The 27,508-nt window shown below is 40.7% G+C and overlaps 4 protein-coding genes and 1 non-coding gene across 5 annotated transcripts in view; 3 read left to right on the top strand and 2 right to left on the bottom strand.

Moving 5' to 3' along the window:
* Positions 1-27,508, top strand: part of LOC117126544 — a 391,277-nt gene that overhangs the window by 347,843 nt on the left and 15,926 nt on the right. The gene's annotated exons all lie outside the window — the stretch shown is intronic.
* On the bottom strand, positions 2,159-2,264 carry LOC117126981. The gene has a single exon (XR_004449742.1). It is a non-coding gene; the product is annotated as a small nucleolar RNA R71 (small nucleolar RNA).
* LOC117126535 lies at positions 12,165-19,444 on the top strand. Its single transcript, XM_033274863.1, has 2 exons — positions 12,165-14,089; positions 18,223-19,444. Exon 1 carries the CDS (start codon positions 12,221-12,223, stop codon positions 13,547-13,549), a length of 1,329 nt encoding a protein of 442 aa, XP_033130754.1. The 5' UTR covers positions 12,165-12,220; the 3' UTR covers positions 13,550-14,089; positions 18,223-19,444.
* On the bottom strand, positions 21,499-22,083 carry LOC103849789. The gene has a single exon (XM_009126520.1). The coding sequence runs from the start codon at positions 22,081-22,083 to the stop codon at positions 21,499-21,501; it is 585 nt and encodes a 194-aa protein (XP_009124768.1).
* On the top strand, positions 22,211-23,883 carry LOC117126549. Its single transcript, XM_033274892.1, has one exon. It carries the CDS (start codon positions 22,851-22,853, stop codon positions 23,202-23,204), a length of 354 nt encoding a protein of 117 aa, XP_033130783.1. The 5' UTR covers positions 22,211-22,850; the 3' UTR covers positions 23,205-23,883.

Raw genomic sequence — 27,508 nt, 5'->3', positions numbered from 1 at the left:
TATATATATATATATATATATATATATATCTATGTTTTCTACTCTTCTAGGTATGTTTTCAGGTTCAGGTGCATTTCGGAGTAAAGTTATGACTTTGGAGCATTTTGGAGCTTAAAGGACATTTCACCCGAACTGACCATTTAGAGGTTGACGAGAGGAAGAACAATCGATCGATGCGCATCAGTGCTGACGATCAATATCAGGAAATGCCTCGACAGATGAAGATTAATATCGATCGATGTACACAAGTACCATCGATCGATGTCGAGACACCAGATGCGGCATTTTGGATTCAGCAGACTTAAAACCAAGGCCAACCCAAATTACCAAAATGCCCTGACGAGTTTTTAACCTAGTAGAATATATACTGCATAAGTGTTTTGACGGCAAAAAGAACAAAGATTTTTCTAGACCTAGTTTTGTTACAGGTTTCATTTGGGAGAGAAGATCACTTGTGATTGGAACTCCTTGTTTCTATTTCTTTTCATCTATACTATGAGTTTCTATTCTTTTATTGTGATGAATTGCTTTGCTATGTCTGAGTAGTTCAACTGTTAGATCCAGGGTTAAGATAGGTTTGTGGGATTAGCCCCAAACTATAGATCTGCCTTGTTGTGATATTCATGATAGATTTGTATTCATTGCTTGTTTTAGCCTTGCTAACTAGAACTTGATCACAGGATTGCATATTCAAGCACCCTTGTTATCCCATCCTGACATCTATCTATCATATTAGGATTGCTAGAGAGCGCTAACCGCCAATTTAGAATCTTAGTAGGGCATTTCATACTCGCGCATAGGCCTGGCTAGAACCCGTCGATCGATGTCCTCAACTGACAATCGATCGATGTTGACAAAGGTGTATCGGTCGACGTCTTACTAGATCATCGATCGAGACTCTCTCGTTGTCTGTATACTAACCGTTGAGACACAAGATCTAGTCTGTTAACCACTGGTACATGCGACAGCTGATCACTGAGTTAAGCGAATGAGCTCTAGTATATCATGCATGAAACAGTTAGGCATCTATAGGTATTATAACTCCAACACCTGAATAGTGGCCCTGCATCTAATATCATTTCCAACCAAGTTATATTTATTATTTACTCGCTTGTTACTATTGCTATTTCATTTAGACATTTACAACCTTTAGAATTAATAAACACTAGATTTAATTGTTCCCTAGGTCCTTGTGGATTCAATCCCTAAGTACTACATCTGAACCTCTTTTGATGAGAGTAACACTCCTTAGGGTAATTTGAGTGGTATCAAATTTGGCGCCGTTGCCGGGGAGCTTTGATCGCCATTAGATTTAGTTTTATTGATTTTTATTCTTTTCTTTACCCCCTTTCTCATAATCTTTTTTCTTGTATTTTCAGGTGCATGCCCAGTGATACCATAAGCAAAAAGGAGAAAGACTTGCTGTTCTCAGACGATCCTGCTCATTTGGAACGCACCATCCGTAGAGGTCAACGTTCCACATCGCTCGACGCAACCACTTCGTCGTCGATTGATACGCACAACCAACCGTCGACCGACACCAGACCATCATCGTCGATCAATCCCGATCGTTCGACAACGATCGATACTACACCGCGTACGTTGATCGATACCGTGTCGTTAAAAATGGTAAACATTATTATTCTAACTCAGGACGAGAACGGAAACCTGTATGACCAGGCCGGTCATCTGCGTAATGCAACAGGTCAGAAAATAGATGCTCAGGGAACTGTAATCCCTTATGCTGATGCTACAGGAGCTGCTCAACCTGTAGATGAGGACGCTCGATCGAAACCACTGGCCGACTACAATCGCCCAGATGAGTACTATTCCAACAAATCAGCTATTCGACTTCCGAAGATCCAGAAGCAGAATTTCGAGCTGAAGCCTCAATACTACACTCTCGTGTCGCAGATACCTTACTCTGGGTTACCGCACGAGCATCTTATGGGCCATTTGGAACGGTTCGAGGATCTAATCGCTGCTATTAGGATGGAAGGAGTCCCCGAAGATTACCTGCTGTGCAAGCTCTTCAGAAACACGCTGAATGGAGAAGCGGTGCACTGGCTTAGGCAGCAACCCACAGGATCTTTAATATCCTGGAGCGACATCAAGAATGCTTTCTTACAAAACTTCTTCGATGAGGCGCGCGCTGAAGAACTTCGGAACAAAATTTTCACATTCTCCCAGAAGGCTGGAGAGTCCTTCAAAGATGCGTGGATTAGATTTAGGTTCTTCCAACGAGACTGTCCACACCACGGATTTAACGAAGTGCAGCTGCTAAGCACTTTCTTCCGAGGTCTCGCCTTACAGTATCAAATGGCCCTTGATACGGCGAGTGAAGGAAACTTCACTACTCGGAATCCGTTGGAAGCTGTGAGACTTATCGAAAACCTTGCTAACAGCAGCAGCACCAAAAACACTGACTCTGAACGGAAGAAGTCTGTAGCCTCTATCGGGAAGGAACAGATGGACGAAGTAAGAGCTAAGTTAGATGTGGTGCACGAGCTTCTTAGGAAGCAAGTCTGTTCAGCTGAAGGAGAAGTAGCAGATACGGAAGGAGAAGAAAATGTGAACTACATCGGAAGTACCAGATTCCAGAAATTTGGAAACCAGGGCGGAAACATAAACTTTTTTGGAAATGGCCAAAGAAGTAACCAAAGTTCACAATTTCAAAAACCCTTCAACAACAGCAAGAGCTACTCGAACTCTTACTACCAATATCCACCACCCCAGACTCAGGAAAACAAGATCGAAGAGATGCTTGATCGAGTACTGTTGGGACAACAACAAATCACCGTGGATTTCAACGGTAAGATAGACTCCGCCTACAACAATCTGAACACGAAAATCGAGACCTTAGGGACTCAGGTGAGAAAACTTGAAACCCAAGTAATTCAGACGGGCGAGACTATGAAGAGGCAAGAAGCTTTCGCTAGAGAGGCAGGAGCCAACAAAGGGAAACACCACGTAAATGCCATCATGGATGATGATTTCTGGCAAGTGGTGAGAAATGAAAAGCTAGAGGAATGAGATTTCGAAATCGAAAGCTCGATGAACTCGTATCGATCAACAGACCATGATGAAGATCGATGGACGGAATACTCCAGTCATCGATCTACGTCGTCTGCCAAATCGACTGAATGCAATGCGGTTCGAATTTATAACTCATGAAGAATTCATAGCTAAGCATCCTCACCCACCCTCCCCTTTCTATGATAAAATCGATCGATCGGTTGAGCCAACCATCGATCGACATAGTGAGTCCGAAGTCGATCGTCACAACACACCTCCCATCGATCGACAGGCACCTCTGACATACCGAGTGCGGTTACCCTCAATCGATAATGATTACATCAACGCACTCAGACCACCACCTAAACCATTAGCAAACCCACCCGAACCAAAACCCAACCCCTTAAATAGTTCACCAAAATCAGTTCAAGAAGAACAAGAATCTGAAGGGAGAAGGTTAAGGAAAAGAAAGGAGAAGATTCCTAAAACCCTTAAGAGGGAAGCTAACGATAAGGAGATGGATGGTTTCACTAAACGAGTCCTCAGAATCCCAATCGAAAAACCTTTTGATGAAGCTTACTTCACACACCGGTTGTGGATCTTCTTCAGAGAAACAAAGGTAACTGAGGAGGACATTAGGAGAATGTTTCATCAAATCAGAGAGAAGAAGAAACAAAGGATCACATTGACGAAGAAGAGTGATCCTGGGAAGTTTGCAATACCATGCGTAGTCAAGGGTGTTGAATTTCCCCATTCAATGTGTGACACAGGAGCATCAGTTAGTATCCTCCCTAGGATCATGGAAGACCAGCTTGGTTTGACCATCGAACCTTCAACGGAATCCTTCACCTTCGTGGATCTTTCAGAGAAACGATCAGGAGGTATCATAAGAGATCTGGAGGTACAGATTGGTAATGCCCTTGTCCCTGTAGATTTTCATGTCCTAGACATCGAGCTTAACTTGAACACTTCACTTCTGCTTGGAAGATCTTTCCTAGCTACAGTAGGAGCTGTATGTGACATGAACAAAAACAAATTGTGTCTAACGCTCATAGACCCAAACATCCACTACGACCCCATCCGACCTAAGAGAAAGGTCATTAATTCTGTGGATTATGGGAAAGAACTTGGCTTTATTGGCACATGCCATTGTGGAGCAGAGTATGAATTGGAGTACGAAACAGAGTACTCGGAATCGATCGACACCCCCAACCTTTCCATCGATCGATTCCAATGAGTCAACGGTGATCGATGACCACAACAATACGTCACTCGACGTAATGCACCCAGTTGACCGTTTCGCTTCACCAACACTTTGCCTTCCAACCTCCAAGCAAGAGAGAACATGATGATTATTCCTTAGGCAGTTGGGCAGACAGTGGTTTCCATGAAAGTTTTGCAGTTGACACTGTAATTACTTCACCTAATGAGGAACATACCGAGGAATACGATGAGGATTATTGGAAAGAACGTGCAATAGAAATGTCTTTGCAGGATGAAAGACTTGAAACACATAAGTTCACCAACACGTTTCCAACATCGATCGACTCTGTGCACTCCACATCGGTCGATACCCACCCTCGTCCAGCAAAACAACCGCTCACAACGATCGACACCCACAAAGGAACATCGATCGATATTTGCACCGCAGCGAAAATTCAGGAGCAAGAGAATATTCCCTCTCCAACTAGGTTTAAAGATACCTATATAAATCGTTTTGCACCCCCGAAATCACCTACACACATCAGAGCGAACACACAAGCAAAAAAGATGAACACTCTTCCTTCTACATCAATAGAAAAATCCATGAAGAGCAATCATCTCAAGAACACAAGTTCTGCAGAAATTACTCTGCCATCGATCGATGTAACTGTATCTACATCGATCGATACTACTCTAAACCCTAATCTTTCTGCTTCTAAATTGAATGATTATGCAAACATTGATTACGGTTTTCTAACACCTGATGAATTTGGTATTTTCAGGGACCCAGATGGCAACGCACGTGCAATGGATGGAAGGATTTTACAAGTGTCCAGAGAGGACATAGTAGACATCCTTCAAGTAGCCAATGGACTTGACAACCTATTCTCACAGCAACGTGGCACTCCAGACGTCATTCAAACAGATCCTAAGAACCACGCAGTAGTCGCCACAACAGAGATCAATCCAGATCTATCACGCCAACCAAAAGGGAAAACATCGATCGACGGTACAACGGAGACATCAATCGATAGGGATAATTCAACATCGATCGACAGACGGTATGAATGTGGGAACCGCGCTTTTGACATGTACGGAGCCAGAAAGTTCACTTGGGAACAAAAGGACGAGTATGGAGTCTACAGAGATGAGTGTGGACACGCACGAGGTATAGCTGGTGAGATGATTCCTGTCACAAAGGACAACATCAGGAATTTACTGGAAAGAACATCTCTTTTGAAAAGAGCCACATCTGTCTTCCAGAACATGCCACCTCTTTCACACTCACAACACTGGCACCAGAACTCTACACCAAGGATGAAATCGATGAGATGGTGTTTGTTATTTGCGGAGCTCAAGAGAAACTGGGAGAGGAGCTCAAATCATTGGTAGAAGATACACAGCTGTTTCTCCACACAATAGCCAATCACCACCACAGTCAAGCTAAATGACTATAACCAAGCGCTGAGTGGGAGGCAACCCACTATTAGGTATTTTATTTAGGTTTTATTAGCTAGCATTTATTTCCTTTCGTTTTATTTCTTTCAGATTTAGGAGACCCAAGTAGGAGGACCTGAATATCGACCGACGACGAGACGTCGACATCGCTCGACATAGATAACCACACGACGATCGATGTAACACTTACACATCGATCGATATCTAATCCGGTCAGATGTATCTTCTTTACTGGTTACATTTTGTACATCGTAAACTATTCGTCATAACTCCGGCTGAGTTACACTGGGACAGTGTAATTTAAGTCTGGGAGGAGATTTACTGATATAATTTATTTTATTCTTATGTAAAAAAAAATTTAAATAAATTATGCTTAGCTATTGAAAATAGGGACTATAATCTTATATTGATTTAAACATGAATATCTAACCAATCTTTAGCATCATTTTAGATTTACTGATTGCAGATAGCACTAAAGATGCTAAAGCGGATCAACCTATCAACTACACACTTGCCTTGAACCGTATGAAGTAACCAAAGCTGATTTCCAACACTAAACCTGACATAACCGCTTGTCTTGGGGCTTGGTATACATGGGATCAGATTCTTCAGACAGGTCTGGAAGGTAACGCCTGGTTTAGATTATTTATCACATTTTCTCTCTCTAAATTTTGACCCTAGATTAGTTAGTGAGTATTTAAAAAGAAAAAAAAATATATATATATATATATATAATAAAAAAAATAATAAATAAGATCTATTGTTTAATTAGGATGAGTCTGAACAGGACTTGGTGGCTAAAACCATTAAGGCTTGATTCATAAAGACTCAAATAAAAGAGTTTGAAATGGGACTTGGAGGCGGCAATCTTCAAGGCTCGCTTTCGCAAAGAACTCTTGGATATAGGTCAAAAAGAAGTGAACAGAACTTGGTGGCAACCACCATTAAGTTTTGATTCATGGAAGCCTGTCCAATCTTGGTCACTGATCCTGCAATGGAAGCAGACTTTGACTCAAGAGAGAAAATTAGAGATAGAGAAACTAGGAACTAACTTTTACCTGCAGCTCCAAATACCTGTCTGAAATCTTTGCATCCTGTGATCGATACTTCCAAGGTAAAGCATTCACTTTATATTTATGCTAAGAAATAAAATCAGTAGATGGGATGTCAGACGTGAATTGATGAGTTGTGTTATGTTAGAAATAGTTGCAAAGCTAGGATATTGCATAGTGTGCTTTTGTGATTAGGACTTTTTAAATGGGGTTGCAAAATTGTTGAGGAAAGATTTCTATGTTTTAAAATCTTAAATCCCCAAATATTTTCAAACCTCTTTCAGAGAGACTGCCTGTATGTTTTGCTTGAGGACAAGCAAAAGGGTAAGTCTGGGGGAGTTGATATACCTTGGATTTGACCCATTTTTATCCATGGTATATAGGTGTTTTACTATATATATATATATATATATATATATATATATATATATATCTATGTTTTCTACTCCTCTAGGTATGTTTTCAGGTTCAGGTGCATTTCGGAGTAAAGCTCTGACTTTGGAGCATTTTGGAGCTTAAAGGACATTTCACCCGAGCTGACCACTTAGAGGTCGACGAGAGGAAGAACAATCGATCGATGCGCATCAGTGCTGACGATCGATATCATGAAATGCCTCGAATGATGAAGATTAATCTCGATCGATGTACACAAGTACCATCGATCGATGTCGAGACACCAGACGCGACATTTTGGAAATTTTGGATTCAACACAAACGCCAAGAAACTTCACCTGTTAGAGTTGAAGAATTATCTCACTTAGAACATGAAGGGGGAAGTGAATCTGCTGATACTGAAGTTCAAGGAACAAGTGAAGCCGAAAATCAACAACAAAGCGCAGACTCTCATGTTCAAAGTGAAGATGACTCAAGGGGAAGTGATCAACATGGAGGTCAGGAAGGTAGTGAAGAAAGTCAGATACCAGAAGAAGCCGTGGAAGAGAATGTAGTAGTTCCATTGAGGAGAAGCACACGGTTAAAGAGAGATGCTTCCAACTGGGTAAACACAAAAGTGTACTACAATGCCCAAGCTGTGGAGCATCCCTCTCAAGCTGTGTGCTCATTTGCGTGCTATCCAGAAGAGCATTGTGCATTTATGATCAGCTTAGATGGAATCTATGTGCCTAGATCATATGAAGATGCAATGTTACATGAACACTGGAAGGAATCAGTAGGTGATGAAGCTAATGCCATGATAAAGAATGATACTTGGTTTGAAAGTGAACTGCCAAAAGGAAAGAAGGCAGTAACTAGCAAGTGGATATTCACTATCAAGTACAAGCCTGATGGGACTATTGAGAGAAAGAAGACAAGACTGGTGGCTAGAGGATACACTCAAACATATGGGGAAGACTACATTGACACCTTTGCTCCTGTTGCTAAGCTCCATACAATAAGAATTGTATTATCTCTGGCTGTGAATCTTGAGTGGGAGCTTTGGCAGATGGATCTGAAGAATGCCTTTCTTCAAGGAGAGATAGAAGATGAAGTGCATATGCATCCACCACCAGGCCTAGGGCATCTTGTGAAACCTGGAAATGTGTTGAGACTCAAGAAGGCTATCTATGGGTTAAAACAATCTCCTAGAGCATGGTACAACAAGCTGAGCACTACTTTAAATGGGCGTGGATTCAAGAAGTCAGAATTGGATCATACTCTCTTCACACTTACTTCACCCTCAGGTATCATTTGTCTACTTGTGTATGTTGATGATATCATCATAACAGGTAGTGATAAGGCTGGTATAAAAGCCACCAAGGAGTTTTTAAAATCTGTATTTGAAATTAAAGACTTAGGAGAAATGAAATACTTCCTTGGAATTGAGTTGTGTAGATCTAAGGAAGGATTGTTCATGTGACACCCGTCACCTCCTATCTGGAGAACAGCGTGCCACCAACAATATCTCATAACACAATATCCCATATACACGACTCCACTCACTCTATACCCAAATAAAAGTCCGAATAAAAAGCCCAGTAGCACCAATCCATCCAAATATCATATACTCGTCAGTCTCACCTGAAATGGGGAAGAGAGAGGGGTGAGTAACAGGTGAGTTACCCAGTGAGGTGTGAGTTTTAATGATTTATGAGATGGTTATGTGTATAGATTAAGGAGATTAAGTTAGAACCATAAGAATAAGAAAGAGAGAGATTGTTGCAAAGTGAGAGAGTAAGAAGGAGGAATCTCTTATTCCCTTACTTTATTAATTTCTCAGACATGTTACATAAATAGATACAAGAGTTTCTAATGAGACAATAGGAATTAATAAACAAATGGAGACAGCATGGGATCAAGTCACTCTCAACTGAGCCATGAAAGTGACATCTCCTCTTTCTCTTACATCCTTAGCTTAACATGTGACTTTGGCTTGTCTTTGAGCTCCAACAGATCCATCCACTTGCTCCCACTTGTTTAAACTATTCCAGACCTTATGGAGACTGATGGTGAGACATTTAAAAACTCCCACACCCTTGCTTGCCTTCCAAGACACTCTTGTTACGGATTAGGGCAAACTGTATGGCTTGATTCAAATTGCTCTTTCCCTCTTGTTTCCATAGTTCTGATTCTTCAGGCCTTTACTCTTGATCTTTATTGCTTCATCTCAACACTCCCCCTCAAGCTTGACAATAGGAATTGGCCAAGCTTGGAAACCATGAAGCATTCCCTCATTAAAACCTTTAGCTTGGAAAAACCTCATGGGATAAAAACCAAGCCAAGGAAAAAGAGTAGAACACTTCATGGCTAAGAGGATCAGTGTGATGAAAGATCTACGAGTCCTAAATGTATGAACTCGCAAACCTTGGTGCTTGCAGCCTTGGTGAAGATGTCAGCTAGTTGATCCTCACTTCTTGTGTAACAAGGTAAGATGATCCTTTGTTCTACTGCTTGCCTAACTTTATGACAGTCCACCTCAATGTGTTTAGTCCTCTCATGGAACACACTGTTGGAAGCTATGTGTATTGCAGCTTGATTATCACAATGCATGGTGATTGGAGTTGATGTCTCTATACCCAAGTCTTGAAGTAGGTTTCTGATCCAGATCAACTCACTAGTGAGCTTCCTCATTGCCCTATATTCAGCTTCAGCACTTGAGCATGCCACTATCTTCTGTTTCTTGCTCTTCCAAGTGACAAGATTGCCTCCAATAAATGTACAATAGCCTGTGGTGGATCTCCTATCCACTCTGTCTCCTGCCCAGTCAGCATCACAATACCCAGCTATCTCTGTACTTTTGTTGCATCCCATCCACACTCCTTGCCCTGGCGCCTCTCTTAGGTATCTTAGGATCCTTTCAACCATGTTCCAATGGTGTATCTTGGGAGCTTGCATGGGCTGGCTTACTTGGTTAACTGCAAAGCATACATCAGGCCTGGTGATGGTGAGGTATATCAGCTTTCCCACCATTCTCCTATAGTGTTTAACATCAGCATAGGGCTTGTCTTCAATCTCCCCCTCACGCAGCACCTTATACCCATCTTCTAGTGGAGTCTTGGCTGCTCTTCCTCCTAGATCACCTGCCTCATTCAGAAGATCAAGTGTGTACTTCCTTTGGGATAAGAATAGCCCATCCTTGGATCGGCACATCTCAATCCCTAGAAAGTACTTTAACTCTCCCAAGTCTTTGATATCAAAAGATGATTTAAGAAAAGCTTTAGTTAGGAGTATACCTTCTTTGTCACTCCCGGTGATGATGATATCATCAACATATACTAAGATCACAACAATCCCTTGCTTGCTGGTGAGTGTAAAGAGAGTATGATCTGCCTCAGATTTCACAAAGCCCCTTCCATTGAGTGTGGTGCTGAGCTTGTGGTACCATGCCCTAGGTGATTGTTTTAGTCCGTAGATAGCCTTCTTGAGTCTAAGAACATTTCCAGGCTTTACTAGGTGTTCTAGGCCAGGAGGTGGCCTCATATAGACTTCATCTTCTAGTTCTCCTTGTAGGAAAGCATTCTTCACATCCATTTGCCATAGATCCCACTCTAAGTTGACAGCCAAAGATAGGATTATCCTTATGGTGTGAAGTTTAGCAACTGGTGCAAAGGTATCTAGGTAATCCTCTCCATATGTTTGAGTGAAGCCCCTTGCTACTAGTCTTGTCTTGCGCCTTTCTACTGTCCCATCAGCATTGTACTTGATGGTGAAGATCCAGCGGCTTGTTACAGCTCTCTTGCCTTTAGGTAGTTCAGCTTCATACCATGTATCATTGATGATCATGGCATTAGTCTCACTGCCCACTGATTCTTTCCATTCCTCATGCTCCATAGCTTCCTCATAAGACCTTGGAATGTATTCCTGATCCAACTCTCCAATAAACACCACATGTTCTTGGGGATAATGAGCTAGAGAGCACACTCCTTGTATAGGATGGGCCACAGCTTGAGCATTGAAGTAGACCCTGTTGTTCTTCCAGTTTAGATCAACCGGCTTTCTGATCCTAGAACTTCTTCTTAGAACCGGCTGCTGTGAACTACTTTCCTCAGTTCCTATTTGATCACTATTAGGCTGAGGCTGGCTTGCAATCACTACTGGCTCCTCTTGAGTAGTGTGATGATCCTGCTCCTCTTCTGTATGATGCTCAGCTTGATCATGACTTGCTGAATCCTCCTGATTATGTTCAGCTTGATTGTCCCCCTTAGGATCAAGGTGAGGAATCTTAATCACATCAGTATCAACTTCAGTAGATGGAGTGGACTGGTGGGGACTCGCCTCAGGTGTACTGGCCCCTTTCTCTTGGTGTATACTGATCCCAAGTCTTTCCATTACTCTCCTTAGATTGTTGGCTCTATCCGAGGCTGATTGGGACAGATTCTCTAACTCTTCCCAACTCTTTCCATCATAGTAGCCTCTGGATTCCACAAATTTCACATCTCTTGAGACTAAGACCCTCCTGGTCTCTGGTACATAACACTTATAGCCTTTCTGGTGAGGAGAGTACCCAATAAATATTGCCTTTGTGCTCTTGGCTGACAGCTTATCTCTTTGTTCTCCTGGTATCAAAACAAAGCAAAGACACCCAAACACACGCATATGTTCTATAGATGATTTGTTTTTGTTAAGTACCTCATAAGGGGATTGATCTTGAAGGACTTTTGTGGAGATCCTATTGATTAGATAGCAAGCTGTTAAAACTGCATCTCCCCAAAATCGCTTGGGCACACTTGTGTGAAACATCATGCTCCTTGCCACCTCCATGAGATGTCTATTCTTTCTCTCAGCTACACCATTTTGTTGTGGAGTATATGGACAGCTAGTTTGGTGGATCATCCCATGTTTGGCTAAGTGTTGTTTGAAAGCATTGCTTGTGTATTCTCCTCCATTATCTGATCTCAAAATCTTAATCTTGGCATTAAAGTGGTTAGATACATGGGTTTGAAAATTTATGAAAGCTTCTAAGACCCAATCTTTAGATTGTAATAATGTGATCCATGTATACTTTGATTTCTCATCTATAAAGGTCACAAAATACTTATGATGTTCTCTAGATATGCATGGAGCAGTCCATACATCAGAGTGGATTAAGTCAAGAGGGCTATCAATACTCTCTCAGTCAAGAGGACAATGACTTTGATAAACATTTTGGGAAGTTCAGATCTCTGTGGGCTGAGCTAGAGATGTTAAGGCCAGCAACTATTGATCCAGATGTGTTGAATGAAAGGAGAGAACAAGACAAGGTGTTTGCACTACTCTCTACTCTCAACCCTGGATACAATGATCTAATCAAGCATATCTTAAGAGACAAGGAACTCCCATCCCTTGAAGAAGTTTGTGCTAGGATTCAGAAAGAACAAGGATCAGTGGGGCTCTTTGGACGCAAGCAAGACTTGGTACTAGCAAACCAAGCTGAAGGACTTGCAAATAAAGGCACCTACAAGACTGAAGACAAGAAGGTGTGGATCTGTGATCATTGCAAGAATAAAGGCCATGGAAAGGACAAGTGCTGGATCCTCCATCCTCACCTCAAGCCACAAAAGTTCAGAACCAACTACAATGATGCAAGAGCCAACTTCTCTGGTGACATGGGAGAGCCATCTACTCCAGCTACCATGCGCTCTGCTCCAGCAGGTGGTGAAGGCAAGGCTCTAGCTTCCAGTGGCAACCTTACCTTGAGGAACAATCAAGATGAAGTCATCAGACGTTCTGACATTGAGGCTCTCATCAAACTCCTCAAGGATAACTCTGGTAACACACTTGGTACCTCTTTACATGCCTCCACTTGTGGTATCTTGCTGAATGCTTTAACTGAACCTAAAATTACAAAATCTTTAGTTATAGATTCAGGGGCAAGTCACCACATGATTAGTGATCTTAGCTTAATTAAAAACATTGTTCCTGCCCTAGGAAATGTTATGATAGCTAATGGAGAGAAAGTACCAATCAAAGGTGTAGGTGATCTTAGGCTATTTGATAAAGATTCTAAAGCTTTCTATATGCCTAGTTTTACCTCAAACTTGTTATCAATTAAAAGAGCTACTAATGACTTGAATTGTAGTGTTACTTTCACTCCTAATGATGTTTACTTTCAGGATATTGAAACTAGTAGGTTGCTTGGCAAAGGTGTAACCAAGGGAGACTTGTACTTACTTGAAGACACTAAGCTATCATCTGATTTATCTTATGCTCTAAATTATATTTCTACTTTACCTAAAGATGTATTATGGCATGCTAGATTAGGACATCCCCATTCTCGTGCTTTGAACATCATGATTCCAAGTATTTCCTTTAAAAGTGATTGTGAGGCTTGTATTCTAGGCAAGCATTGCAAGAGTGTGTTCTCTAGATCAAGTACTATTTATGAACATTGCTTTGATACCATGTGAGTTTTAATGATTTATGAGATGGTTATGTGTATAGATTAAGGAGATTAAGTTAGAACCATAAGAATAAGAAAGAGAGAGATTGTTGCAAAGTGAGAGAGTAAGAAGGAGGAATCTCTTATTCCCTTACTTTATTAATTTCTCAGACATGTTACATAAATAGATACAAGAGTTTCTAATGAGACAATAGGAATTAATAAACAAATGGAGACAGCATGGGATCAAGTCACTCTCAACTGAGCCATGAAAGTGACATCTCCTCTTTCTCTTACATCCTTAGCTTAACATGTGACTTTGGCTTGTCTTTGAGCTCCAACAGATCCATCCACTTGCTCCCACTTGTTTAAACTATTCCAGACCTTCTGGAGACTGATGGTGAGACATTTAAAAACTCCCACACCCTTGCTTGCCTTCCAAGACACTCTTGTTACGGATTAGGGCAAACTGTATGGCTTGATTCAAATTGCTCTTTCCCTCTTGTTTCCATAGTTCTGATTCTTCAGGCCTTTACTCTTGATCTTTATTGCTTCATCTCAACATGAGGTATGGGATACTAAACCCGAAGTCCATGGACCCGGACAGAGCACTCCGAATAAATATAATTTAATCCTAACACATTACAAACACGGTACCTAAAGTACCCAAAGATCATACAACAGTCCTAGCGAGGTGCACACCCGCTGCCCACTAACAGGCCAAACACCACCGAAAATGTGCTCGGTTCATACACACACCGAACAAGTGCTCGGTAACACACGCCCGTAGACGATTTATCGACCACCTGGGTTACGCGTCAACCGGTCGACTATAGCTGACCGTAACCTCCAAACAATCCGGCATACAGAAGTCCGTCTCTGTATCCATCTCAGACAATCAAATAACTCCTAATAAAATAATCTATTTTTATTTACCAATTTTAAATGAAACAATCATTGTTGAATCCTCTAACACCCTAGTTCCGGTTTAAGCAAAGAACCTAAAAACTAAACAAGCAATAATAGACTCGATTTCACACAGACGGAAACACATTAGAAATAAATTATACTTATTGGAGGTCCTAAGCCGTGTAAGAGAAACTCGAGAAAAGAACCCTCACCTTAGCCAAAATATGAGAACCGGAAGAGAATCAAAAGAACGAGATAACTTGATCATTAAGAAACGATAGGGTTTACACCCGGTCTTAGCTTCTCACCATCATCACGTGAGGAGCATATCAAATATGCACATGCATGATAAACATAAATATGACGTAAGTTCACGGTTGACAACTCAGGTGGCAAGCGATTAATCAAAAGGAAGAGAGGAGCCTTGGTCCGCAAGAAAGAGGTAATCTTACCCTAAGATCTCACGCTTCTCCTTGGTTAACCACACGACATAACCTTTGACAATACATCAACGTCTCCGGTGACATGGGATGCACCGCCGGTGGGTCACCACTGATGGTCGTGTGGATCGGTGACGGTGGCGGTGAGAAACGGTGTCGGTATTGATTGAAGATGGTGGGTGCGTCACGTCCTCTACGATGGCAAAGCACTCTGGGCTCAAGAAGAAGGATTAGAGATCACGAAAGAGATATCATGGGAGATCGAAGAAGCTTGGATGGAGGAGGCGGCTGCCTTGAGAAGAAGAAGATGGTGCATATATATTATTAGGTATATATAACCCCATACACACTTGAGAAAGGTAAAAGACCGAATGGTTTATACGTTTCTTAATTAATTAATTAAACCAACTCGGTTTAGTGAATGGTTTGGGGAAATTAAATTGAAAAATAAAAGAAGACCATGGTTTAAGAAACCCGGGTCGTTACAATTCTTTCCCACTTAAACGGAATTCGTCCTCGAATTCAAATCTTGAGCCCTGTTGTTTTATACCATCCTGAGAAAGCTCTGGATAGGTAATCATCATCTGGATCTCCGTCTCCTGGGTCTCCTTCTCGATCTTGTCTCTCTCATCAAATTTTGACGAACATGGTCATCATTTTCTGGACCATTTTTTCTTGTTGATCCATAATCTCCATTAGCTGAAACACGCAACACCAGTTTTTTTTTTTTTTATTTACCGAAATCGTTTGGTGGCTGCTGCAACATGAACTCTTGCTATCTCACGACCTTCTTGAATACTAACCCGTCAAGGAATTCTGACAACTTAGCTGATCACTGAAATCTACAAACCATTGCTCCACAAAGGGGTACGGTCACATATATTTAGGTTTAAATTATCCAACTGAACTTCCAACTCCAGTATTAACTGCATTTTTTTTTTTTGCCATCAATTTCCTTTAGGTGGTTGTTGAGCATTTCTATTTGCTTCAATGACCTTTAAACCACTGGTTGCTATACACCATAGTGCTTCCCCACTTTGGTTTAGCATGTGTGTGAATGATCTTCCATAAAGAACCTCCTAAAGTGATATCTGAATGCCCCAGTGATAATTATTACTGTACATGAACTATTCCAGTGGTAGAAGCTTTCCTTAATTTTTTTTTTCTCCTGCGAGCAAAGACAAGTCCTGAGGATGCCCTCTCGAGTTTAACTTAGCGAGATGGTCCATGTTCGCTCATACATTAATCTTCGTGAAAATTGACTTACATAGTCCAATGAGGAAACCCCACAATCAACATATCCCATTTCCAATCTCTAAGAATTAAATTAGGTAATAATCCCATAAATATTTGATGTTCTATTTTAACCATCTGACAAGTCTGACATAGACAAAATGTAGCTACATCTTTGTTCTTTTCCACTCTAGGCCAATAATATTAAGACTTCATATCTATGTATCTCTTAGGTGTCGACCACTCTAAACTTGTAATTATCTTTTTTTGAATATGAATCAACTTCTGGTTCTGAAACACGTGACCAAAAATCTATTTTTTTTTCTGCCAGAAGCTACACCTACTCAGCTAGCAAACAATTTTATGCTCTCCAAGCTTATCTAGCACAATTCGTAAATGCTCAGCATGCTCCTCTCTACTCCGAGAATATATCAGGATGTCGTCCATGAATACAATCATGTATTTATCCAAGTGTTCATGAAACATCATTCAAAAGTTCCCCGAATGCTACTGGTGTGGTCGTCAACCCAAATGACAACATCACAACTCTGGAAGGCTGTCTTCCGCACATCCTCGTCATCTATCGCAATCTGGTGGTATCGTGATATCAATTCAATCTTCAAGAATTATGAACCTCTTGTAGGTAATCCAACAACTCATCAATACGCGGAAGCGATACTTATCCTTAAGGGTCCCTTTGTTCAGATCTATGTAGTCGATAAAATTCTGAAACTCTCATATTTCTTCTTTACAAAAATAATGATGCTCCTCACGGTGAAGTACTCGGTCTAGTAAAACCCATGTCTAGTGAATCTTCCATATGCTCTTTAAGCTCGGTCATCTCTGCTGCCGCTAATCTGTATTGAAAATGTGAAACCGGTTCTGTCCCTGACTCCAACCCGATCGTAAGAAAACGGCTCCTCTTGCTGGTGACGGCCCTTCCAAAGGCCTCAAATACATCCTGATACTATGCAATAACCCCAAGATCCTGCAACTCATGTTGTCCATCGTCCTTAACCATCGAAATGGTCACCAAACATCCATTTACTCATATATCCAATAACTCCTTAGCATGTAGCATGCAGATAGTAAAAACTCTCATCGTATCCCAGAATAAAAACTCTTGCCCTCAGGCAAATCAACACTACTTGATGTCATGACATCCATTCCTTCTCAAGAATGACATCGCATAAACTTAGTTCCATCTCTGACGAATCTCTGAAAAACTCGACTCCTCCATGCATAAATGGTACAACTCATATATAAATAGCTCTCAATGTCCTATGTCAGTTGTCCGAACTGACACACCTCTGAAACGATCAACAATGCCAAAAACTGGCAAACAAAACCAAGCGTATCAACACAACGCAAGCTGCTGCACCCCAATTCAAAAGCGATCTCCACGAGTTCACAAACCAAATATACCTCCAAGATAGTCGATATACTCGTACACAAAACAACACATGCCAACCAGTGGCTCATACGTCACACCACATAATCTCCAGTAACAAAAACTCGTGGAACGATTGCTTGAAGTAGGGTGGAAGCAAAAACGTCACATATCCACTCCTGGATAATCTCGAAATCATGATCGGAGAAACTGATAACTCCTGAGAAAACTGACGAACTGAGACATCACACATCTGCTGCTGAACATCTGGCTAGAACCCTATTAGTCGAAGGATGAATGACGATGATTTTACTCATCGTCATAGAAAGAGACAATTGAGTTAGTAATTACTGGACAGAATGGTGCTAAAAGAACTTCGCAAACATTTTTTTTTCTTATTATATATATATAAAAATTATTTATACTTTTTAAAAAAAAAAAACGTAAAAAACCGAATCCCCTAATCGCCATCCCGGGTCGAGGCCGGGACGGAACCCCGCTCGGATACCAAATTGTGACACCCGTCACCTCCTATCTGGAGAACAGCGTGCCACCAACAATATCTCATAACACAATATCCCATATACACGACTCCACTCACTCTATACCCAAATAAAAGTCCGAATAAAAAGCCCAGTAGCACCAATCCATCCAAATATCATATACTCGTCAGTCTCACCTGAAATGGGGAAGAGAGAGGGGTGAGTAACAGGTGAGTTACCCAGTGAGGTATGGGATACTAAACCCGAAGTCCATGGACCCGGACAGAGCACTCCGAATAAATATAATTTAATCCTAACACATTACAAACACGGTACCTAAAGTACCCAAAGATCATACAACAGTCCTAGCGAGGTGCACACCCGCTGCCCACTAACAGGCCAAACACCACCGAAAATGTGCTCGGTTCATACACACACCGAACAAGTGCTCGGTAACACACGCCCGTAGACGATTTATCGACCACCTGGGTTACGCGTCAACCGGTCGACTATAGCTGACCGTAACCTCCAAATAATCCGGCATACAGAAGTCCGTCTCTGTATCCATCTCAGACAATCAAATAACTCCTAATAAAATAATCTATTTTTATTTACCAATTTTAAATGAAACAATCATTGTTGAATCCTCTAACACCCTAGTTCCGGTTTAAGCAAAGAACCTAAAAACTAAACAAGCAATAATAGACTCGATTTCACACAGACGGAAACACATTAGAAATAAATTATACTTATTCGAGGTCCTAAGCCGTGTAAGAGAAACTCGAGAAAAGAACCCTCACCTTAGCCAAAATATGAGAACCGGAAGAGAATCAAAAGAACGAGATAACTTGATCATTAAGAAACGATAGGGTTTACACCCGGTCTTAGCTTCTCACCATCATCACGTGAGGAGCATATCAAATATGCACATGCATGATAAACATAAATATGACGTAAGTTCACGGTTGACAACTCAGGTGGCAAGCGATTAATCAAAAGGAAGAGAGGAGCCTTGGTCCGCAAGAAAGAGGTAATCTTACCCTAAGATCTCACGCTTCTCCTTGGTTAACCACACGACATAACCTTTGACAATACAGCAACGTCTCCGGTGACATGGGATGCACCGCCGGTGGGTCACCACTGATGGTCGTGTGGATCGGTGACGGTGGCGGTGAGAAACAGTGTCGGTAGTGATTGAAGATGGTGGGTGCGTCACGTCCTCTACGATGGCAAAGCACTCTGGGCTCAAGAAGAAGGATTAGAGATCACGAAAGAGATATCATTGGAGATCGAAGAAGCTTGGATGGAGGAGGCGGCTGCCTTGAGAAGAAGAAGATGGTGCATATATATTATTAGGTATATATAACCCCATACACACTTGAGAAAGGTAAAAGACCGAATGGTTTATACGTTTCTTAATTAATTAATTAAACCAACTCGGTTTAGTGAATGGTTTGGGGAAATTAAATTGAAAAATAAAAGAAGACCATGGTTTAAGAAACCCGGGTCGTTACAGTTCATTTCCCAAAGGAAGTATACACTTGATCTTTTGAAAGATGCAGGTATACAAGGAGATAAGACAGCAAGGATGCCTCTTGAAGATGGAGACAAGGTTCCACGTGAGGGGGAGGTTGAAGATAGCAAGGTCTTTCATGATCCAAAGCTATACAGAAAGCTGGTAGGGAAGCTCATCTACCTTACCATCACACGTCCGGATATATGCTTTGCTGTGAATCAAGTGAGCCAGCATATGCAAGTCCCAAATGAGCATCATTGGCGAATGGTGGAGAGACTCCTCTTGTATCTGAACGGTACATCAGGCCTTGGAGTTTGGATGGGATGCAACAAGAGTACTGAAGTGGTGGGCTATTGTGATGCTGATTGGGCAGGACATAGAGCAGACAGAAGATCAACTACCGGCTATTGTACATTCATTGGAGGCAATCTTGTGACATGGAAGAGCAAGAAGCAGAAAGTAGTATCTTACTCAAGTGCTGAAGCTGAGTATAGGGCAATGCTGAAGCTGACAAATGAGTTGGTGTGGATAAAAGGGATCTTGAAACATTTGGAGATAGAGCAAGCTACACCAATGACTATGCATTGCGACAACCAAGCAGCTATACACATTGCAACTAACTCAGTGTTCCATGAGAGAACCAAGCACATTGAAGTAGACTGCCACAAGGTGAGGCAGATGATCGTTTTGGGAGTAATCTTGCCATGCTATACAAGGAGTGAGGATCAGTTAGCAGATGTATCCACCAAGGCAGCAAGACAAAAGACAATGGAGTCCATACACATCAGGTTAGGACTCATTGATCTTTCACCCATAGAATAGTCCCCTGATCATGAGGTCTTTACTCTTTTTCCCTTATCAAAGTTTTGTCCCAAATGGGTTTTCTTTGGTAAGGTTTTTAATGAGGAAGATTCCATGGTCCTTCCAAGCTTAACTTGTTCCACATGGTTAAGCTTGAGGGGGAGTGTTGAAATGAGGTGATGCAACTATGTGATATGAAGCAAGAGAAGGTTAGAGGCTTGAGGATGAAGTTAAGGATGTGAGTGTACGGACAAGCCGTACAATGTGGCCGTACAAGGTAAAGAAGAAGTTACCATGATCGTTTAACCGAGAAGGGAGTGAACGGATCATTCTTACCTTCTACCATGCTCTACTTGGATCAGACCGTTGAGAGAGCTTGAGGAGTGCATCTGAAAGGCTGTGACAGACTGTCAGCATCCTAGTCAAAGATCCAAGATGCTTCACACGCGGGAAGAAGCTCATTGGGTGCTTTATGATATGCGCTCCTCTCTTGGGACTACACATGCTTTAGCTTATCTTTAAACCTTGTAAACCCTAAGCTCTCATACTATATAAGTTGTAACCTCATCAGATTAATGACTAACGAGATTGAATCACTCTTTCTCTACTCTCTCTCTAGTTTGAATCTCAAAGTCTCTTAATCACTCTCAAACTATGATACTCGTTTAAATCTTTCACTAAACTCCTCTTTAATCTTTCTTAATCTCTCAATACCTTCTTAATTCTCTAAAATCTCAATAATAACCCTTAAAACTTTTCTATTTTACATAATAGTCCTTATATTTAAAAAAAAACTTAATTAGAAGCATACATCTTTTACAATAGCTATAAATATCCAACAAAATTATTATAAAGATAAATTAATTTTAAAATATTATATTATAATTAAACATTGCATAAAAATAAATAAATTACATATTTATTCATTATAATTACCTCCATAATGATCCCATATATGATCAATTAAAGCATTTCGAAGTGATAAATGAGCCTCTTTATTTTTTATTTGAAGATTACGAGCTAAAAAGTTTTGAAAACGAGCATTCTCGTTTATTGCCATTTCAACTTGTGCCACTGTCGCCGATCTTGCATCTCTAATTGTTGCGTTGATATCACGTTCATCTTCAATAATCATGTTATGCATGATAATGCATGCTGTCATTATATCATGCAATAACTCCTTTTTCCAGTAATGGTACGGCCCTTTTATGATAGCAAACTTAGATTGTAGAACTCCAAATGCACGTTCAACATCTTTTCGGCATGCTTCTTGTCTTGCTGCAAACAATTTTTTCTTTGGACCTTGGGGATCACTATTTCAACAATAGTTGACCACTTTGGATAAATTCCATCAGCTAAATAGTAACCCATATTATACTCTCTTCCATGAATAATATTATTAGCTGGAGGAGCGGTACCTTGAGCAAGCTTTGAAAACAAATTAGATGACTTCAAGACGTTAATGTCGTTGTTGCAACCCGGCATACCAAAGTAGGCATGCCATATCCACAAATCATAATCAGCGACAGCTTCAAAGTTATACCGCTCCGAAAATACTTCTATAATTGCGCGACAAAATCTCTTCATGCATTCAATTGCTGTAGACTCTCCTATTTCGATGTACTCATATGTCGCATCAGCAGGCATACCATACGCCAAGATCCAAAAAGCGGCTGTCACTTTTTGCAAGATTGATAAACCCTTTCTACCAGATGCAATGCGTCGCTGAGTGAAGTAGTTGTGATGTTGTTTAACAGCCTCAACAATGTGAAGAAACAATCTTTTTGACATTCGAAACCGGCGGTTGAAATCTCGCTCGCCATATAGAGCATTCTCCAAAAAGTAATCACTGAACAGATTCGGTGTACATTTTCTCTATCACGGTGTATGACGGCATGACCATAAATAGATCCCCGGTGACTGACATGATCGTTTTCTTAAGTGAGTTGGGGAATAACACGATTGTTGTTCACAAAAAAATTGACTGCAATTTGTTGCTCTCTTTCTATTGCTGCATTTTGATCTTCTAACCAGTCATCCAACTCAGATGAGTCTGAAGAAGAGGAAGAAGATGAAATTATAAAAGAAGATGAACCCCCAATATTGAAATTCATTTTTAAGTGTTAGTGTTTTGATGTTTGTCTAACATGTATATGTGTATTTTTATAGGTATAAATTTTACTATTCTAAAAGATAAGAAAATCTTAAATATTTAAGCTACACCATTCATTGGATTCTATATGCCTATTTCACTTATCCAAGGTAACAAGAAAAGAATCTTTACTATTTAAAATTATATTCAAGAGGTCAGACTTATCCAATATATTAGATAAGAGAAGATAAGAAAATCTTAAGATTTCAACCAACACCATTCAATGTATTTTATAGCTCACCAACCCTTGGATCAAAATCTTATCATATCCATCATTCACAGGTAGATAAGAAAATCTGTAAAATTAAACCATGTCCATTCATTTGAATTTTATTCATCCATTTTCTTGTATAAATAATAGGTTCTACACAATGAAAAATCACATCCAATAAACTTTCATAAAAATATGGAAAGAAGTAGAGGCTCGTCATTAGACCAACATGAAGATGAGTTGTTATATCGTGTCTATCTAGAAATATCCCAAGATCCTATTGGCAGCAATAACCAATCTCTAGGAAAATTATGCGAAAAAATAGAAAATAGTTACAATGAACAAAAATATGAGTGTTGGGAAATAAGAAGCAGCAGATCCTTACAAGGTAGGATGACTACCATTCTTTATGCATATCCAAGTAGAGAATTTGCATCCAAGTGGGGCATTGTAAGTATATTTATTTTCTATTATACATATATGATTGTGTATATGTATTTCTTAAGATTTCATATTTCATGCAGATGGAAAAAGCTAAGAAATTGTTAATACAAGATCCAAAACAAAAAAAAGGTTTCAAGTTTGATCATGTTTGGCTTTTGATGAAAGATATTCCAAAATTTACCGATGTCAATATTGGTATTCAAGACACTCCTAATACTGAGATCAATATCGCCGGCTCTCCTACATCACAATCTCCAGGAGTGTCTTCATTTTCAATCAATTTAAGTAGTGATGATGGAAGATCGAATTCATCACAACGTCCGATTAGATCAAAAAAGACAAAACTCAAGAGGAAGCTTGCTGAAGGTAATAGTTCATCTGTTGACAATTTGGTTTCATCAAATGAAAAAACTACTTGATTTCTTAAAAGAAAGTACATCAAGTAGGGATAAAGGTTTTGAAATGGCTCAATTACATGTGCAAAACCAAGCAAAAAAATTAGCACTTAAAGAAATGCAAGAAGAAAATAAGATATTGTTAACAAGTCTAAATTCTATTGCTAATTCTACTACTTGTGAGTTCATTCGATCTGAACAAGAAAGAATCATCAAGAAAAGAACTCAAGAGCAACAACAACCTCGAGTTGCACCAGAGATTTATGGAAAATATTTTGGTGATATTGGAAGTCTAGGATCAAATTTACCTGAATATTAATGTTGTTCTGATGTTTACTTATGTAATATCTTAATTTATGTGATATTTTATTTTGTGAAATATTTTATGTGGGAACCAAAATTCGCACTGTCGAGTTCCGTTTAAATAAGGAAACTAGGAAAACCCTAATTTCCCAGAGGTCCCGGATCTCTGCAAGAGCCAACGACAAGTGCCGAATATATGCGGAAATCATGAAAAGATAACAAACGAGTTTAGAGAAAACATTAGATTTTATTTCGAGTCCGCGTAAGAGCGTTGCGATCATTACAAGAGATCATAAGAGCTTTGGCTGCAAAGGCTGTCAGCGAGTTACTTAGTTCCAGCTTCCTAAAAGCTCAAACCTAGTTGTGTCGCAGCTCGATAACAAAAGACGAAAAAGATACATAAAAGGTTTTTGATTGATTTCGGACTGAACCTTGTTAAAGGCTGCCTACGTACCCCTTTCGAGGATCAAGCCGAACGTAGTTCAATTGATAGAGCTGGACAAGAGATCGAACTGCCTGGGCGAGTTCGTCTAGTAATTGAGTGCCAGTCATAGAAACCGAACTTGTCGAGAATAAAGCCTAGAGTTTCTAAGTGCAGAGAATTCCGAGTCTAAAAAGTCCTCTCCATGCCTCTCGCCTAGGACTCCTTATATACTAGCTCCAAGGTCAGTTTACGCTTTTACTCTTCTGCCCTTAAGCCGTCATAGCATAAAATGGAGATATTTCATTTTTTCCGATCTTCGTATTTATCCTCATAATTTCATATTTATCCATGGAAACTTGACATTTATCCTTCCTTGTGCGCCATGCGTAAACCGTATGACGGTTTATGGGCTTTTGGTTAAGAAATCGTAAGTTGGGCCTCGAGTCGTGTCTTAGGTCCCTTTGGGCCATCTTCCGACTCGAAACGTTTATTACAACTTCTTTCGATAAAGAACGAACTTTCCGCGGTTTTTACCGCAAAGTTTGATTGATGTCTTAGAATGGTCGGAAGACATGAACTGAGTTCGCTACGGTCTTCGGGAGATAGCATCGTAGGATAGACGAGAATGCATGAATTGGTGTCGTATCGACGTTTCGGAAGAGTTTGGTCGCTACGTAGCGACCGAGCGTCCGTCCCGCTCGGTCGCGTCTTAGAATGGTCGGAAGACATGAACTGAGTTCGCTACGGTCTTCGGGAGATAGCATCGTAGGATAGACGAGAATGCATGAATTGGTGTCGTATCGACGTTTCGGAAGAGTTTGGTCGCTACGTAACGACCGAACAGAACGCACGCTCGGTCGCTATGTAGCGACCGAGCGGGACGGACGCTCGGTCGCTACGTAGCGACCGAGCGGGATGGACGCTCGGTCGCTATGTAGCGACCAAGCGGGACGAACGCTCGGTCCCTACGTAGCGACCGAGCTGTGTGCATGCTTGGTCGCTGCGTATCGATCGAGCTTGGCTTGTCCGTGGTCCGATTGCCGTACTCGAGCTTGTCCGCGGCCGAATTGGATACATTTCTGTTTCCTTCGGACAATCGGTATTTAGTGGTTCGATTGAGATTTGAACAAGATTTTACCGCAAGGCTCTTTGTAAAGATATCTTTACGAAGATTACTTTTTCGTAAAAACGTTCATGCTGATTTTTACGGACTTTCAGGCATTGATTCCGTCGTGACCGATTTTGACCCCAACAGTTAGCCCCCCAGCTCGTTAGAACCATGAGCTTCTAGCGTGAGGTTCTAGCGAGTGGCTTGGCAAGTTAGGCAAGTTAGGTGAGTTAGGCGGAATTAATGGTTGAAAACGTCTGTGGTAAGTGATCTTCTCGCTCTCCTAAAAGTAGAAAACGCAATAAGATTGGGGCTGCGCCTTATGACGGCTGCCTACGTACCCTTGTTGAAGGGATCAAGCCTTTCGTAGTTCGTCTTGGAGTTAAGGTTCTTATGACTAGTTTTCCAGTGGGACCTTTATGGTCTAGTTTTTATGTAGCGATTATAAGGCGTATTGCTGCCGATGGCATTTTGTATGGGTGTAGAGGAAAGACTACGAGTTGTCATCTCGTAATCTAACTCTATGTGAACTGCTATATCCGTAATCTGTTTCGAGAGTTTTCCGCAGTGTGTAAACTTGCGGGATTTCTGAAGATTCTCGAATATTGGCAAAGAGACAAATTTTGGGATCTCGTATCACGGTGTTTGATACTATGCCTAGAGATGTTAGAGACCAGTGCGCTGGGTTTAGGGCAAGACCTAGGTTTACTCCTGGTTTTCAAGGGTGCGATGACTAATTCGACTTACGTATCCCGTTTCAGTTTCATCCTGAGTCCATACCGATTTAAAGTCCGCGATAGGTTCTCGGTTTATACGACTTGTATGGTTGGAATCGAGCATCACTCCGGAGATCGGAAGTGCTGGACCAAAATTTTGGATTTCTTTTATAGCGCTATTATCCTTGTATCAGATGTACGAGAGTCATCTCTACGAGATGGCTAAGTCTGTTTAGGACGTTGAGAGTTTGTTGTGATCAGCAACAAACTTAATGGTAAAAAATACCGTTTCGAGTCTTCGCGAAGGATATGTTTTGAGAAGATGTTAGTGCGTATGACTGTCTGGTCTTCCAAGAAAATGTTTTTATCGAGGAAGGAAATTTCGTCGAAGAACGAATATTCAGGCGTCTGCGACGTCTCGCGATGCTGAAGATTTGTTATTCTTTTGTATGCCGTGTTTCGGGCTTGAAATGTTCGCGGGCTTGAAGATGTTTCGCGATGTTGCAAGGGTTTAGTCTTAGCCCTGCGTTTGAGAAACGTTCTTGTTTGACTACGGATGTTCGTAGCAAAAATTGTTGTTCCTGTTTGGATGCTAATAATTTGATTTTCGATCGAGGAATTAGGATTGAGGTGTAGCGTAAATTTATCCATGGGAAGAAGCATTTTCCTTCATAATGTTTTTTGAAGTGTTGGCCTTCCAAAATCTATTTCGTGCATTTTTGAGGATGTTTAGCTCTAGAAGCTTTCTTACGAATTTTTCCATAGATGCCGCGTATTATGGGTAAATAGCGGGCTTAAAGTGAATTGTGGAATGTATCAAACTTGGTCGATTGTCGAAAAGTTTAGATTTTCCGTTAACCGTTTGGTTGTTAGGACTTAGTTTCGTTACGAAGAATTTATCATATGATTTCCGACTATGAGCTATACGATAATTTATCATATCATATAACCGACTTTACGAAGGTCGTAAATCAGTGATATGTATACATATGTCAAAGTAGCATTGTTTCTGCGGGTTTTACGAGAAGCGTTCCCGCTGTGATTTTGCTCTTAGGTGAAAGTTGCTTGGAGTTACTCATGGAGTGTTACCGAAGTTTATTTCAATACGATCTAGTCGCATAACGTTTTTCGTAGGTTTTTCGAGAGGATTCTCATGACACATTCGTTTGTTGAACGAATTGGTCAACCAGAGGTGAATCTAGCTAACCATCGGGAGGAAAGTGCTCCTTTTAATGTGCACGATGCTACATCTATTCTCGAGTTTTCTTCGTCGCAAATGTTTTCGATGCTTTTCCGTGACTTACTTGGTACAACGGAAACTGAAAGAAATGCTTTGGTGACTGAAGATTTCTCGTAGAAATTTTTTTTAAAACGAAACTGGCTTTCTGAAGCCGGAAAAGGCTTCAATACAATCGTCGAGTTTCAGTTTGATATTGGTACAAGTTTTCTGTACGCATGATTGC

Source organism: Brassica rapa, chromosome A07 (assembly GCF_000309985.2).
Source record: "Brassica rapa cultivar Chiifu-401-42 chromosome A07, CAAS_Brap_v3.01, whole genome shotgun sequence".
Classification (NCBI taxonomy): Eukaryota; Viridiplantae; Streptophyta; class Magnoliopsida; order Brassicales; family Brassicaceae; genus Brassica; species Brassica rapa.
Note: the sequence above shows the minus strand (reverse complement) of the source record. Positions and strands in the feature narration are given on the sequence as shown.